General features: G+C 43.0%; 1 protein-coding gene across 4 annotated transcripts in view; it reads right to left on the bottom strand.

The window, feature by feature from the left end:
* Positions 1-18049, bottom strand: part of GREB1L (GREB1 like retinoic acid receptor coactivator) — a 148069-nt gene that overhangs the window by 20726 nt on the left and 109294 nt on the right. For all 4 annotated transcript variants that reach the window (XM_073679136.1, XM_073679138.1, XM_073679137.1 and 1 more), the window contains exons 14-18: positions 16191-16319; positions 9782-9916; positions 8671-8868; positions 6824-7004; positions 5497-5689 (exon numbers count right to left, since the gene is read on the bottom strand). In XM_073679136.1, the coding sequence (XP_073535237.1) occupies positions 5497-5689; positions 6824-7004; positions 8671-8868; positions 9782-9916; positions 16191-16319 (836 nt within the window). The remainder of the gene's footprint in view (positions 1-5496; positions 5690-6823; positions 7005-8670; positions 8869-9781; positions 9917-16190; positions 16320-18049) is intronic.

Below are 18049 nucleotides of genomic sequence, written 5' to 3'. Positions count from 1 at the left end.
AGGCACTTGACATGTGTCACCACCAGCTGAAGCTGAATAGTTAAAATCAAATCAGTAGTACTACAAAAAGTCACCGAGCAGCCCAGGCCTAATGGTATAAGCGTTAAACACCAGGAGGCGACATCTCATGTTAAAGCTTTGTTCCAAGACCATAAAACCATAGTCTTACTCTAGGTAAAGGGAACTTTCTGATTACTGATGGTTCCACTGATGGGACCTGTAAAGATCCCGAGAAAGAGGGCTCTCTATCCCAGCTGGAGGTGCACATGCTAGACCTCCACTCCATTGTCTATGGGACTCCCAGAAACACTGTTGTTTTTTTATGGATGTCCCATAGACAATGAATGGAGCAGAGGTCAAAAATATGAACAGATGATCCACCTAATATGGTATTCTGCAGAGCCTAGTTCCTGAGTTCTAAAGTCCTGTTCTCAGAATTTCTGGGGGTCCGAGCAGTTGTACCCCCAATATTACATTATCCCCTATCTTGGTAATAACTAGTGTTGAGCGAGTATGTTCTGTTCCGAGTATGCTCGGCCGAGCTCCGGGTATTTACAGCTGCTCGGTGATATGGTTGAAATCTCTCCCATGTGCATGATTTGCAACTGTTTGACAGCTTTATTACATGTGAGGAATGTGTAAGAAATAGACATTCCTCACATGTAATAAAGCTGTCAAACAGTTGCAAATCATGCACACGGGAGCGATTTAAACATCACCGAGCAGCTGTAAATACTCGGAGCTCGGCCCGAGCATACTCGGCGAAAGGGTTAATAGAACATACTCGCTCAACACTAGTAATAACCCTTTAAAAAGGGAACACATCTCATACATGTAGTCCAATTTGTGGACAGCATGGTATAGAGAAGTTCAGTAGAGTGTATTGTGCAAAGCCTTTAGGCAAGTGAGGAAGAAAACACTGCAAAGTAGGAATACTTATAAAAAGGTCGACATTTAGGATTTTTATCAATTAATAAAGCAAAGGGAATGAACACTAGAGAAAACTAAATCAAATAGTGTAACCACCCTTCACATTCAAAACAGCATCAATTCTTCTAGGTACAACGCACAAAGTCAAGGATTTTGTAGGATTATAGTCATGTGTATGAGTAATCAAATATACTAAGTAGTTGATAATGATCACCATTATCATATACTAGGTGATACACAGTCATTAACAGAAACCGCTGTGCTCAAGGCTTTACATTGGATGGGGAGCAGCCAAACTCTGCTACAAAAGGCGAGGTTGTGAAAAATCATTTAATGTCAAAGATGATACGCCATGGCAAGACTGATCACAGCAACAAGATACATTAGTTCTACTACATAAGCAAGATCTCTCCCAGGCAAAAATTTCAAAAGTAGACTGGAGTTTTAAAATGTGCCGTTCAAGCATTTGAAGCTCCACGAAGAAATGGGCACCATTAAGGATTATACTTGCAGTGGATGACCAAGAAAACTTAGTGGAGCAGCTGAAAGACCCATCATGCTTCCTTCCCTTTGAAATCAGGAAATGTCCAGCAGTGCCATCAACTCAAAACTGGCAGCAACCAATGATCCCTATCTACACCCATCTACTGTTCAGTGAAGTCTGGCCAAAATTACTCTTCATGGAAAAATCGTAGCCAAAAAAAGAAAGGCCTAGTCTCCATGTCAAAGGTAAGTGACTCAACTATGCATGAAAACATAACAACTGGAGTGCACAGATATAGCAGCAGGTGCTCTGAACTGAGGAGTCAAAATTTGAAATATTTGGCTGTAACATAAGGAAGTTTGTTTATAGAAGGGTTGTGGAACGTACAATAAGTGCCTGCAGGCAAAAGTGAAGCATGGCGGAGGTTCCTTGCTAATTTGGGGCTGCATTTCAGCAAAACAAGTTGGAATTTGGTCAAAAATGAATGGTGTCCTCAATAATGAGAAATACAGGCAGATGCTTATCCATCATACAATACCATCACAGAAGAGCCTGATTGGCTCAAATTTATTGACCCCTGATGAAACACGCTGTGCAAAACGTCTGGCTGGTGCCACTCACTGAGGATCACCATTAGTTTATTTTTAGTTGATATTTCTTTATACTTTCACTTGCACTGAACCATACCTTGGGATCTTCGGGTTCTTCACCCCTTGACTATCATTTTTTTGTTTCTTTACATTGTTTGGATCATCCATACTGTTTTTCAAAATTTTTTTTTGTTAATTGTCCAAAGAAGTGAATGATTTTTCTTATTTCGTAGTCATATTCATGTTTCTCCTTGATAGATTATCCAAATTTATTCTGTAGTGGGACAAAGGTCCCAAATATACAGCAATTTTCATTAAGAACTATATTCAGCATAAAGAACAACAGGTTATCCTGGAAGTGATTATGTCACCCACAGAGCCCTGAACAACAAAGAATCCGTCTGGGATTACATTAAGAAAGATTTGCACAAGACTAAAGGCCCCGTCACACTTAGCGACGCTGCAAAGATCCCGACAACGATACGACCTGTCAGGGATCGTTGCTATGTGGTCGCTGGTGAGCTGTCAAACAGGCAGGCTCACCAACGGACAGGGGAGCAGCGACATCGTGGAAAGAATCTTTCCACGATGTCCTGCTCCTGGTTACGAGCCTGCTGAAGCAGGAGCAGGCTGGTAACCATGGTAAACATCGGGTTACTAGGGGCACACGCGCACCTAGTAACCCGTTGTTTATCATGGTTACCACTCTGCTACGGTGAGCGGGAGGTTACCGCTCACTTTAGCAGGCTCGTAACCATGATAAACAGCGGGTTACTAAGTGCGCGTGTGCCCCTAGTAACCCGATGTTTATCATGGTTACCAGCCTGATCGCTGCTCCCGCTGGTCACACACAGCGATGTGTGCTGACCAGCGGGAGGGCAACGACCAAAAAATGGTCCAGGACACTTTGCAGCGATCAGCGACCTCACAGCAGGGGCCTGATAGCTGCAAAGTGTCACACATAGCGACATCGCTGGTGAGGTCGCTGTTGCGTCACCAAAACCGTGACACAGCAGCGATCTCGCTATGTGAGACGGGGGCTTAAATCCACATAAGATCTGTGGTTAGTTCTCCAAGATATCTGGAACAACTTCCCTACTGAGAGCCTTCAAAAACTGCATGCAAGTTTACCTACAGTGGCTTGAGAAACTATTTTATTGATTGAAATCCTCAGTGTTTGTACGCATGCGAGTCCAGTAGGCATTCCTACTTGACTGACAGCTATCATTGCATGCACAGTCCTACATCACTCAATAGGACCGCTTTTTAGACTCCTGCATACAAAACACAGATTTCAATGAACACAAATTTTACTGAAACTTTACCTACAATAATGTTTAATGAACCTGATGAGCTCTTCCTGCTTTATAATATTGCTGCCTAAAGGTCAGACCATTTTCAAACAAATGTTACTCTTCAACATGCAAAACACAAAACACCACAAAAGATGATTAGGGGCTTTAAAGTCACTTTCTTTCTTTGTCTTGGGTATTAGTTGCTGTTTTTCATCAAAACAGCGAACACGATTCATGAATTTGTAATAAAATAAAAACTGGGCTTTTTCTGGTCTTGAACAGTTTTTGTGACTTGGCATTTTGTCCCCATAAATTGCACCCAAAATTTTGAAAATTTTGACGTACTAAAATATATATATAATTGTCAGTCAGTCAGTCAGTCAGTCATGGAAATCCCGGGTCGCTGATTGGCCGCGGCCGGACCAATCAGCGACGCGGCATTTCAGAAAAACATGGCGGCCATTAGCGGCTCATGTGTGGCACGGAGGTCAGCGGCGATGCAGCCGGCTGCTCGCAGCACAAGTCCCCCGAAAGCAGGCGCCGCTTACCTACATGCTGCTATCGTCGGAAGATCAGTGGCTACGGCCGCTTATCTCCCGAGGACAAGTGTGACGCCCCTCCCCTCCTTTCCCCTCTCCTCCCGTCCCTCCCCCCGCTCGATCAGGACCCCGGCACCCGGCGTCATACTTACCCCTCCCCGTGCCTGCGCAGCAGCTCCTCTGTCTTCCGCAGCAGCTCTGTGACGTCTCAGGTCAGAGGGCGCGATAACGTCTTTACACCGCGCTCTCTCCTGAGCGGTCACAGCGCACAGCGGGAATATGCCGGCTACGCTGGAGTCCAGAGAAGCAGTGAGGTGAGTATTGGATTTTTTTTTTTTGTATGGGGCCATAGGGGACCTGCATGGGGCACAATGGGAGGATGTGACATCCTGCATGGGGTATTATATAGGGGGAATGTGACTTCCTGCATGGGGCACTATGGTGGGATGTGACATCCTGCATGGGGTATTATATACGGGGGATGTGACAGCCTGCATGGGGCACTATGGAGAGATGTGACATCCTGCATGGGGTATTATATAGGGGGGATGTGACTTCCTGCATGGGGCATTATAAAGGAGGGTCGGGAGACATATGCTAGAATACCCGATGCGTTAGAATCGGGCCACCATCTAGTATAATTAAAATATTATATATATATATATATATATATATATATATATATATATATATATATATATATATATATATATATATATATATATATATATATATATATATATATATATATACATATACACACACACACACACACACACACACACACACACACATAGGGAGTGTGTGTTTGATTGGAGTGAAACTGCATCAAATTATAGGACTTGAAAAAGTTGTAGTTGAGGAGTCAGGCGAATGCATCTGAAATTGCTAGACTCTGCCCATAGAGCGGAAACGGGAAAAAAAACAAAAACACAGATGAGTGCATATAGGATGAACTTAAAAAAAAAAAAAAAAACAAGCACTAATAAAATGAATTGGGTAAAAATATAGGCGCAGAGGCAATGAAGAATCGGGGACTTAATTTTCCTGATCTACACAATGAATATAATGGTGAAACAACCATTTTAACAAGACTTTAGCCTAAAACTGAAGAGTGAACTTTGTGTTGTGTTACTGATTGTTTTCTATATAGCTTTTAAGATTTTAATTTTCTTTCCTAACAGCAAAGAGCAACATTTGTGAGACACAAGTTCAATTGCTTGGCATTTATATTTTGCAGAACATATTAAAATGTAGTGTCGGGACAGGTGTGTAAATTTGAAAATAAAACTAAATTTCAAAAGCTTTTCATTTTCACGTATTCAGACTTATTTTTTAGGTTTCCTGTCTTTTATACTTACTGGCATATGTGCATATTCCAAAACATTAGCTTAGATATAATATGCCATCATCTAACAATATGATCATTGTCTTTCTAGGACTTGAGGGGCCAAGATTTCCTTAGTGACATTAATTTTGAAACTAACCAAAATATTAACCTGACAGTTGAGAACAGGTTTTGGACTTCTAATAGACAGGAAATTCCAGGTTTCCTGGAACACGCAATAGACCAGCGTGAATTTTAGGATGGTGGCCAAATTCATCCTGAGTAAAGAACATGTCAAAGCAGGGAACAAATAATATCAAAGTTTCCTTACCACCAACTCTGGCTGAATCCAATGCACCTCATTGCTGGAGAGGATTTTAGACTGCTGCGTCTGTAAGGCGTAAGGGAAGGCACTAACTTGCAGCATAATGAGATTCAGCGCTTCTTGCACTTCACAACTATTAATAATCCGGTCACAAAGCCCCTGGCTGGGATCTCCATGAGGCAATGCCCCCGATAATGCACTGAAGAGAAATACATTAGGTCAGCTGATACAGTTAAAATGATCTGACATGTTATAAACAGTTCTGCCTATACAGTGACAAATCAACTGTAAAAAATAGAATTAATATATCTGTATGGATGTGATAACTTGTAACAAATTCCTGGAACATCTGTTTAGGAGTGATCAGTGCAGATTCCAGCTGGTTTCCACCTATTTTGAAGGTTTGTCCCATAGAGCAGCAATTCTCCTATTGTAGAAGAATGTTAGAGCTGGGACCCATCTGAATGAGGTCGCTGTCATGGTTGATGCGCTCTCAATTTCAGCTGAAAGTGCTCCAAGAAAAATCACTGTTTTCATTTTTATTTCATTAATCGATAATACACATAAAAATAAGAAACTTTGTAACATATCTTATCAGAGAAATCTGCTTCTTGCTTGGACAAAACTGATTGTTCATTCTCAAAATGCTCAATTCCCGGGTAAAATCTGTATTCAGTGAAGGCAGGAGATGGCAGGTGCTACTGATCAGATTCTAGAGGAATAAGAAAAGGAAGGAGGAGCTAGAGGCAGAGCTCCTCCTACCACTTCCCGTATACATAGAATATTATCAGCACCAACTGTCATCTCTTATGTCAGTAACATGACTGTCTTCACGGAATACAGATTTGACCAGGAAATTGAGAATTTTGTAAATGATCGATAAGTCCCGTATGACAAAAAACAGCAGATTTCTCTTATAAGGTACATGACAAAAGTTTCTTATTTTTATGTATACTACTGACTTCTGAAATAAAAATTTCAACAGTTACTTTTACAGCAATCTGAAATTTAACGGGTAACAAATTGTTATCTCCCAATTAGTGAGGGTTGATTATATTCAATAAAATGATCCTTTCTGATTAGGTAAGAACATAGTACAGTATACTTTAGCAGTCAGACTTCTACAAGAGCAAAGAGACAGCATCAACTGAAAATAACCCAAAGTCTATGTTGATGCAGAGTAGTTTTTATGTTGAAAAGAAAAAGATTTAAGTGCACGGACCACTTGGCAACTCCAGTCTCAATCTCAATTCAGTTGATTGCTACTAGCACTACATCTATGAAGTACAAAATTGCCGTAGACAGATTCCTTTTTGTTTTTCAGAACAGTTACCTTGTTAGGTCCACATGGCTATTGTCATGTATAAGTACAAACAGTGTGTAAGGATTTTGCTTCACTTTTCTCATAAAAGCATCAAATTTGGCCACGACATCCCCATCAAATCGTAACACATATTTTTCAGCTTGCTGATTTACACATGCCGACTCCTCTAGTCCCAAATCTGTCAACACGCCTGTCAAAATGAAAAAATAAAGATCTATATTGAAAATATGTCACATACGCATCACTTTACAGGCTTAGAAAAGCAGGTAATTAGAAAAAAAAATTACATTTTTGCTATTTAAAATTACATACAAACCTATATATACATACACATGACAGAGATAGCTAGCTATGTAATAAGAAAACTGACCAGCACAGCCTAAGTGTTAACAGTTGCTAGCTGCAGAAACTGCACAATATATGTAAAAAGAAAGCGCAGCAGCACTCCATTATGGCCAAGATACATAAAGACAATAAAAACATTTGATCTAAACTGTTTTTACTCAGTAAGCTTTACTTACAAAAAATGGAGGTTCTTAGCGCATAAATTGGCCAATTCATGTGTGCCCATCAACCGCTGCAAGGTGACCTCCCGTCTGATGGGTACTACTCTGCCTACATGCCTCTCCTGGGACTATAAGCCTATAACTCTGGACAGAACACGTCACTTCAGAGCTAAAACACCTACAATTTAAATGGGCTGGTAGAGTAGAATATACATCACCTGCTGATTAAATGGGGGGAGTGCAAGGTCAAACAGGAGGCAGTTACAACCTCCTATAGTAACCTATAATAAGAAAACTGACCAGCACATCCTAAGTGTGAACAGGTGCTAGCTGCAGAAACTGCACAATAGATGTAAAAATAAAGCGCAGCAGCACTCCATTATGGCCAAGATACATAAAGACAATAAAAACATTTGATATAAACGGTGTTATTAATCAGTAAGCTTTACTTACAAAGCTAGCTAGATAACCTTTCTGCAGACTGGCCAGGTAACGCTGTGCTGTGTGTGACTTGGAAGTCAATTTTACAATGAAAGCCTATGGAGTGTCAGGATGAGGCTCTATGGGCTTTCATTGGAAAAGAGTCTTCCGGCTTAAAGGGGTTTTCCCACAAATAAAAGTTCATTTTAATCAATATATCTTGGAATAATAATAATTTCCACAATTGGATGTGTTAAATAAAATGTTCCTGTGCTGAGATAATCTTATACATGTGTCCCTGCTGTGTACTGTGTAATGGCTGTGTGACAGTACAGGAAAATGGTCTGATCATACCACATCTCCTGGGCGGGGAAGTAAAACATTGCTTAATAACAGGCAGGGAAAGGTTTTACCTCACAAAATGAATCCTCTGTGATCCCGTGCTGTAATGTCTGTATACTCTTTCTCTTCCTCCCCAGCCCAGGAGATGTGGTATGATCAGACCATGTTCCATACACGGTCAGACACAGCCATTACACAGTACACAGCAGGGGCACATTTATAAGATTATCTCAGCACAGGAACATTTTTTTTTTTTTTTTTAACACATCCAATTGTGGAAATTATAACTACAAGTTCTATTAATTATAATGAATTTCTGCTTGTAGGAAAACCCCTTTAAGCAGAGATCACAGGACAAGCTGACTAGTCGCTATTGCAGTGACGTCACTAAGAAGCAGAAGAAAGGCGCTGGACACCGGAGAGAACAGTGGTAGGCGAGTACATTAATACACTACATTACATGCATATACATACACATTTAATGAATAAAAAGCTAGTGGGAGTGCTTTTTTAATTAGGCTTTAGTCATAGTTCCTATAACAAAATGTAGTGGATGATATTTTGTTTTCTGTAATATCAAAGTCTTACCTGAAAGTCTGATATTGTTAAGGGTCTGCTGAACCAGAACTTCTGAGCGAGGGACAACGATTAGAAAGTCCACTTTGCTGAAACGGCCTAGATCAAGACACTGATTTCCACTATCTGCGATGACGCACACCTGGGACAGAAGCTTCCGAGCAACCATCAGCTGAGACTGGTATATCTGGAAGCTTTCTGTACTGCAGCCTGTAACATAATGAATCCATCTTCACTTTTTTTTTTTCTAAATACATTTTTCAGCTCTTACATTGTGCATGAAATGTCCGTTTTAGGTTTTATTTTTGAAACTGGACAGCTACAAAAGAGAACTACATTTTTTATGGAAGTTTTCATACAATAGGTATATTGTTTCAATGTTTTTTTTTGTATTGGAGCTTGGTCAAGTTTAAAGGTCTTCAAGCACCTATCAAAATTTAAGGTCAGATTTACATTTTAGGAAATACTTGTGGGTTGAAATGATGGAACGGTTTTCAAGTGCCAAATCTCATTTGCGGATCTCTAAAAGCCTATTGACACTTTTCAGAATCCTGCTATATGTCCAAACAATTGTTTGCCATACTTTGAGGGAGGAGGGCGAAGAGTAAAGTTGTGAGGGCTCCTTACTTGTGAAAATGAAAAATTTTGAAGTAAAAATATAGGTTATTCTATAAAAAATAAATAAATAAAAATAATTAATTTTATAATTATTTGTTTTCCGTGAGTCAAAATGCAAGATACACCCCCAAATTATTATATTATACATTATTTTATATATCATGAGAGATGCTATATATTTACACATTCACACAGTATAAACTTTAATGAGTACTAGGAGAAATCTTTTGTACTAGCCATAAAGGCTAAGAGCGTGTGAGATGTTGATGGCTCCCTCTGCTGCAACTATTAAAAGAGACAGAACTAGAGATTCCCTTTATAAATGCCTGATAATCTCATTCTGAAATAAAAAGTGCACACACTTTTTTTTTTCTTTTTTTTTTAAAGTCCTCACAAATAAAAAAAAATGACATACTTTATTGGTTAGAAGATATTTCATTAATATTTTTAAAATTAATAGATAACTTGGGGAAAAAATATAATAAAAATACTAGCAGAATAGTACCTCTGCCCTGTGTAGGGATCATGCTGGCCGCCTCGAGCGACGAGATGCATTCTTTTACGTCTCCATTAAAAGGAATAACGACATTATCCCCTCTTTTCTTCTGAATCTTCTCCAACAGCTTGTCCAAATCATCACCTAGTTAAAAAAAAAATTAAATAATATACAAGAGCAATTTTAAATACTGTGGTCAGATCTAAATATTGGACTTTCTGAAACCACTTTGTGATACCCCATGCTCCTTATTGTGAGCTCATAGCCAAAACATTTTAAGGAAAGATCCTAGTTACTTACCGGTAACGGGATTTTACAGAGCCCATGACAGCACCACCTGAGAGAGGGTATCCAGGACAGGAACCTACTGAATAAAAAGGCGGTACCTCTCCTCCGCATCAGTTTTTGTTTGAGCAGGAGAGGGCCTCCGAAAAATAGGTTACTACATAACTGCCACTAAACATTTCTTAATAAAACACCCTAAGAAGTGCACACCATAAGTGATAAAGGGGAGGGAATTAATAGGGTGCCGTCATGGGCTCTGTAAAAACCGTTACCGGTAAGTAACTAGGATCTTTTCCCCTTCTCCCATGACCGCACCACCTGAGATTTAGAGAAATCAGACACCAGAGGGAGGGATCACGGCTTGCAACACCTTCCTCCCAAAGGACAGATCAGTAGAAGAGGAAAGGTCAAGACGGTAATGCTTGTAAAATGTAGCGGGGGATGACCAAGTTGCCACCTTACATATGATGTCGATGGGCATATCCGCTTTCTCCGCCCAAGAAGCAGCTACAGCTCTGGTGGAGTGGGCCTTCAGGTTCTCTGGAACTGGCAGATTGCTAGAAGAGTATGCTAAGCCAATGGTGTCCCCGACCCACCTAGCTATGGTCCCCCTTGTAACCTTAAGCCCTTTCCTAGCCCCCTGAAATGAAATTAATAAGGAGTCACTTTTTCTCCAGGCCTTCGTTACCTCCAAATACTGGACTAATACCCTCTTAACATCTAGAATGTGAAGTTTTTGTTCCTCCAAATCCCTAGGGTCAGGATAGAAGGAAGGGAGAGTAATTACTTGTGTCCTATGAAATTTAGAGGCCACTTTTGGAAGATAGGCCGGGTCAGGTCTTAAGATTACTCTATCCATACACACTTGCGTGAACGGATGGTTGACTGACAGCGCATGCAGATCACTAACCCTACGAGCTGGAGTTAGAGCTACCAGCATGGCTGTTTTTAAGGTGAGAATTTTCTCCGAAGCTTCCTCTAAGGGCTCAAAGGGGGGCTTGGTTAGTGCTTCTAGAACCAGATTAAGGTCCCAAGGAGGCATCCTTGGAGTAGGAATAGGTCTAGATCTACTGCAAGCTTTAATGAATCTGATGATCCACCTATTCGCTGCTAGGTGGTAATTATATAGTGCCCCCAGAGCCGATACTTGTACCTTAAGGGTACTGGTGGCTAACCCCATGCTTAAGCCTTTCTGAAGGAATTCCAGGATGGCCCCAATAGGAACCCTCCGTTTGGCGGACTGACCCGAGGTAGATAGAAACTAAGCCCAGGTTCTGCCATAGATTCTAGAAGTCACCGGCTTACTACTCATCAGTTGCGTAGTAACTAGACCTGGAGAGAACCCTTCCTGCGTTAGTAGTGACCTTTCAAAATCCAGACCGTCAAATGCAGGCCCGATCTTTGGGGATGGAAGACTGGGCCCTGTCTGAGGAGATCTGGGGTGTCCGGAAGAACCCATAGATCCGCCTGGGACATTCTCTTCATCCAAGTGAACCATGGTCTCTTGGGCCCAAACGGGGAGATCAATATAACTCTCGCCTGTTCTTCTCGGATCTTTCTCAGGATAAGAGGGATCAGCATTAGAGGGGGAAAGGCATAGGCCAGGGTAAAGTCCCAAGGAATTTGCAGCGCGTCTACCGCAAACGGCTTCTCCTTTGGATTCAGGGAGCAAAAGATTTTGGTCTTCCTATTGTGTTTGTTCGCAAACAGATTTATCTGAGGTTGCCCCCATCTGCCGACAATCTGCTGAAATACTGCTGGATTCAATTCCCATTCTCCTTGTCTCAAGAGGTGTCGACTTAGAAAATCGGCTTTTACGTTCTCCTCTCCTCTTATACGCAGCGCAGAGAGCGTAAATAAATGACTCTCCGCAAAGCGAAGGATCTGGTTCAATACTAACATCAGAGGGAGGGATCTGGTAGCCCCCTGACGATTGATGTAGGAGACTGTCGTTCGGTTGCCCGACACTATCCGGATGTGATGACCCTGAAGAAGATAAATGAACTCTACTAGCGCATTTCTGACTGCCAACAGCTCCCTCATGTTAGAGGAGAGACCAGTCTCGCTGTCCGACCAGAGGCCTTGTATTGAATGATCTCTCCCCAGCCTTCTGCGCTTGCGTCTGTCGTAATCGTATCCGACACTTGGAAAGACCAAGGAGCCCCCAGAGATAGATTTTCCGGATTTATCCACCACTCCAGCGAGTTGACTACTAAACTCGAAAGGGATTTTCTTACATCCAGGCGACCTCTGAGCCGGCTGTCAGGATCTCCTGCTGAAGACGTCTGGTATGGAACTGGGCCCACTGAACTGCTGGGATACAAGATGTCATTGTACCCAATAGAGACATTGCATTCCTCAATGTCATGGATGGATTGTTGATTACGCATGATATGAGGGAGCTGATCTTCAGTTTCTTGTCCTCTGGCAGAAAACAGGTCTGGTTTTCAGAGTCCAAAATGAGACCCAGGAATGACAACCTTTTTTGGTTCTAGTCTCGATTTTTCTAAGTTTAACATCCACCCCAGGCCATGTAGACTGGCCATGACTTCTGCCAGAGCCAGTGCGCAGAGCTGTTTTGATCTGCTCACCACTAAAAAATCGTCCAGGTAAGGGATAACTAGGATATCTTTCTCCCTTAGATGCGCTGTGACCTCCAGGATAATCTTTGTGAAAACCCTTGGAGCCAGAGATGCCAAAGGGAAGAGCTGCAAACTGAAAATGCCTTATGTGCTTGCCGAACCGTACAGCTACCCTCAAAAACTGTTGGTGTGCAGGAAAGATTGGGACGTGGTAGTAGGCGTCCTTCAAATCGAGGACGCACATATAGCATTCTGGAAACATTTTTATGGCCGATTTTACTGATTCCATTTTGAATGGCCTGTAAATCAGATAGTCGTTCAGCTTCTTCAAGTTGACAATGGTTCTGAAGTAGTCATCAGGCTTCTTTATTAGGAAGAGAGTTGCGTAAAACCCTCTCCCTTGCTCGGGTACAGGTGTTTCTACCAGAACCCCCTTCACAACCAGAGTACTTCCTGTTGCAGGGCCATCTGCTCCCTTAGGCCTCTGGGGGCTGAAATCTGTGTGTTCCTGGGAATGTTTTTGAACTCCAACTTCAGCCCCCTCCTGATTAACCATAAAATCCAAGCACTGGACGATATTTTTTCCCAGGCGGGAAGGAAGTGGGACAACCTTCCTCCCACCTGGGGAGATCTGTCACTTAGGGGTTTTCATACTCTCGGAGGATGGACCCCCGAACATGAAGCCTCTGTTATTCGGCTTCCTGTCTCTCCAACCACCTTGGTCTCTAGGAAACTTGCTCCGATTGTATTTCCTTTTCCGAAAGGAGCTCTTATATCGGGGAGCAAACACAGAAGGAAACCCATGTTTCTTGTCCGCTGCCTTAACCAGGATGTCATCTAAGGCCTTCCCAAAAAGAAAGTCCCCTTCGCAAGGGATTGAGCAGAGTTTAGATTTTGACTGCACATCCCCTGGCCAGCTCTTGAGCCATAATGCCCTGCGGGCTGCACTAGAAAGATTTGCTGACCTGGCAGCCAGCCTAACTGAATCTGCCGATTCATCTGCAAGGAATACAGCTGCCCCCTGCAAAAGAGGTAGACAGAATTTTCTCTCTAGGGACATTCCCTTTGATCTGGTCCTCTAACTGTTGAAGCCAGATCATAATAGACCTGGCGGTGCAGGTGGCTGCCACTGCCAGTTTCAGAGCCCCTGCTGAGGACTCCCAGGCCTGCTTTAAAAAAAAGACTCCGCCCTTTTATCAAGCGGATCTTTTAGGGCCCCCAAATCCTCAAAGGGTAGTGTGGCTCTTTTTGAGGACTTTGCGATGGCCACATCAATTTTAGGGGTTTTGTCCCACGTAGCCGCATCCTCCTCTTCAAAGGGGTATCTCCGCTTAGAAGAAGGCGGCAGCTGGCCTTTCCTCTCTGTTTTTTTCCATTCCCTATCTATAAGAGTCTTGATCCTCTCGTTAACTGGGGAATGTGCGTCTCCTCTTCTGATCTAAGCCCCCGAACATGACGTCCTGAACTGTTCTGGGAGTTTTGGCATCGGCAATACCCATAGTCACTCTGATAGCCTTGACCAATTTCTCAGTATTGTCCACCGAAAAACAAGGCCTACCCCCCCTATCATCATCCGAAGATTCTGATGAAGACGATGGAGAGGTCATAGGGGGAAGGATATCCCCTCGTGAAATGGGACTCTACTGATTCCTCAGAGTCCGAGGAAACCCGCTTCTGCTTCTTCCTCTTACGAGAGGTTAAGTTCTTTAAGGAATCCCTGACCTCTGTCTGGATTAAAGTTTTTAAGTCCATAGAAAAACTAGGGGACTCCTCCGCTATAGTTTTCTGTATACAATCAGAGCAAAGGTTCTTAGCGTAGGAGCTGGGAAGGCTATCTTTACATAATGCACACTCATTCTAATTTTTGGAACTACTCTTTTTTGGTTCCTAACAACCAGAAGGAAATGAAAGAAGAGAAAAGAGAAAAGACAGAGAAGAGCACGTTACTAAGGTGAACTTTCACGAAGATCACTCACCACACTGCCGTTCAGACTAGGGTACCGGAGACTGTGGTTGCCGTTCACATGAACGCTCCCATCTGGCGGAGGTGGATTCACGAGATTTCTTCTGACCGTTTCTGCCGGCACTCGTACGACCCCCACTACTGTGGCTCTGATGATGGGAAGACTCCCGTTGTCTCACATTTTGCTTGACCTGTTCACGCTGTTTAGGCGCTTGTGGCTGCTGCTGTTCCTCCTGCGGCGGTGACAGCTGCTGCCCAGGTGACTGCGGCTCCTCACTCATGACGACGGGGATGCAGACACTGCCATCTTGACAGCTTCCCATTCCTTAAAAGCATAAGGGGCTCCACCCCTTCTGGCAGCAGTGTGCTCTCTCTTCCGTTAACTAATTATTTTATTTTTTTTTCCTTTTGCCGACTGGCGCGCTATGCCGCAGGATCCCTCCTGCGCAGCCCAGCAGCTCCCGGCGCACTTGCACGGGGATGACCCGGAAATCGTAGCCCGCGCAAGCGCAGACCCGGGCTTCCGGCGCACTCGCGCCAGGGCACGACACGACTCTGCGCAGCCCGGACTTCCGGCGTGACCCCGCGCATGTGCGCAACCCGGAAGGCCTGCCTGCCGGCGCGCCCAGCCACGACCATAGTGCGTGCGCAGACCCGGCGCACGCGGGAGAGGACCCCGGAAGGCGCCCCCCCCCCCCACTTCCCCCGCACGCAGACCCAGGTACAGCAAGATGGGGCTGGGAACAGAAGGCCATCTGCTGTCTCTTCACGGCCTCCAGGCCGCATCGATCCCGGGATCCACTCCAGACCCCACGACAGGTACGAGGTACCACCTAGAGCGGCTCCCATCAAGGACAGGAACCAAAACTGATCCGGAAGAGAGGTACCGCCTTTTTATTTAGTAGGTTCCTGTCCTTGGTGGGCGGATACCCTCTCTCAGGTGGTGCTGTCATGGGAGAAGGGGAAAAATGACATTTAATTACTACTAGACAAGAAAAACTAGTAAAATGCAAGTAGAGCTCCTCCTCTGCTTCTTCCTAGGTTGAGATACGTTGGTTATACGGTACTCCCGGTTTACTACCTAGCGCCAGAGGTCGCTCTAACCATAGCACTTTTTTCTATTGTTCCACCCGATGTCTTTATTTTGTTAGTCTCGCAATAGGTTTGGTCAGACGAAGGTCCAAGGTTGTGGACCGAAACTTCACTTCACGTATATTCTGTTTGAGATTGCACAATGACATCACCCACTTCTATTGGAGAGTAGAGTTCTTCATTACTATGGAGTGGAACCCTACTGGGGCACTCATGGACCAGAAGGGTCTTATAATCGACATACAACAAGTCTCTTTCTAGGTTCAGGCATCATTTTTAAAAATTTTAAACTAGTATCAATAAATGAACATTTAGGCAAGCCAAACACGAGGGCTTTCTAATTTGTAGTCTTATAAGGTACATTGTAAAAGAATTAAATAGGCATAGTGAGTACTTTCTTCTTTACAGAAGGGTTTAATATTACACTCAACTGGGAAACTCACGGTGTGGATGGAGCCGAACAGTCATTACTACTGAAACCTAGAACATGACTTACCCATAGATGTGTTTTTAAAGTGTGAGGCCAAGAAGCTGACCTTCCCTGTGATTAGCTCATAGCTAATCTCCTTCAAGAATTCGCTTGTCGTCAGCATACTCTCGGCAAGAACCCGGGACTGGTATTTTCCTGAAAAAGTAATTTTTTTGAAAATACTGTAAATAAACCATAAAGCAAGAATTTTCAGTGCCAGCTGACTTGGTGACTATCAACGATATTACAGCATGAACAAACAAAAGAGAACACTAAACCAGTACAATCCTTTTTATTATAAGTCATGGTGCCATGACAAGTAAACACAAAAGGAGAGGTCATGTACTGAACAAACCTCTGGCCGCAAAGATCTTGTGCCAACTTGTGGTCTCAACTAGTTGTACCAATCTGATGAGGTCAACATAGCAATAAGAAATGACCATCAACTTTTCAAGTACTGCCTCCCAACACCATGCTATATACTGTATGTAAAACATGATGAAATGGCTACACATATGAAATGAAACTTACCTAGCCAAAGATAAAAACAAATGTCGTGTGTGCCAAAACAGTGGAATTAGCTAGTAATTTCATTTGATAACTCAAAACTATAAATACAACTTTCCAAGTTTAAATTAAAACTGAACGACTTGCCATTTCCACTGTGTTGGAAGTACAAAACATTTAGGTTTTATCTTCAGATATACCAGGTAGCTTAGCCCTTGAAATATCTAAGCCGATATGGACCAGCTAAATATTTTTGCCTCTCTGCGTTTTATCAAAATTATATAATATATATTCTTTACATGATGGATCTACATGTGCCTAATGTAGGAGAATGTGAAAACCTTTTTTTGGCGTTTGTGTAAATAACATGCAAAAGAAAAAGAAAAAAAAACACAATATAGAGGGGAAAGACTTATTTTTGATATTGTGCCCAATTCAGACTAGATAACCTGCTTCCCTAATTATTCAGGTTATTACAGTCATGTGGATATTTAAAAGGGGATGTCAAGGGGGGGGGGGGGGCGTGTTCTGACGGCCATGTAGAGCAGACATACGGAGCTACTCTCCCGCTCAGTATCCAGGTATATTACCTTTATCTGTCCCGTGTCTTACCCTCTAATTGGTTCCAGTTCTGTGGAAAGAGGCCTGGAACCGAGGGAGCAGTCGCCAGTGAAATTCAGAACCGGAGATGACTCACAGTAAGCATCAAAAGGAGATGGATCACGACTGAGGCATCGAAGATGGCACCTCCTCTCACAGCACGCGTGCCAGAGAAGGGGCGACAGACAGCTGCAGCTAAACTGGAGTGATTTGAGAAGGTGAGGAGGATTTCTTCGCACGCTCAGAGGGATATTCTCCCTGCAAGTTACCGGAGGGAAGGGTAACGGGGGAACATCACACAACTTAATGGTGCCCCTCCCCCAGTGGCAGTCAGGGGTTCTTTCACGGCCTCTCGAGAGGACAAACAACAACGGGCCCAAACTATGTTCTCGCAGAGGAGAAAGAAACACTTAGAGATGTATACTCAACCATTAATGGCTGCAGCTCAGTCCTGAATGTCCTTCGCATACAAGTTGGAGGACTTAAGGAAGATATTAGCCTTATTAGGCATGATGTGTAAAAAACTAATGAAACAATGGGAGAAGAGGAGAGGACAGTGGGTGCTGTGGATGACCAAGTACCATGCATGCTTAAAGATCTTAAAATAAATAAGCAAACTATCAATATGCTTACTAACAAAGCGGACAAACAGAAAAACAGGCTAAGATGAAATAACCTACACATAGTAAGGGTACTGGAGAAGATGGAAGCTCAGGACTCGGTTATACACTGCTCAAAAAAAAAAAGGGAACACTCAAATAACACATCCTAGATCTGAA

This window comes from Phyllobates terribilis, unplaced genomic scaffold (genome assembly GCF_046119375.1).
Source record: "Phyllobates terribilis strain yellow unplaced genomic scaffold, ASM4611937v1 Scaffold_4__5_contigs__length_816908805, whole genome shotgun sequence".
NCBI lineage: Eukaryota > Metazoa > Chordata > Amphibia > Anura > Dendrobatidae > Phyllobates > Phyllobates terribilis.
This window is presented reverse-complemented; position numbering and strand designations above follow the sequence as displayed.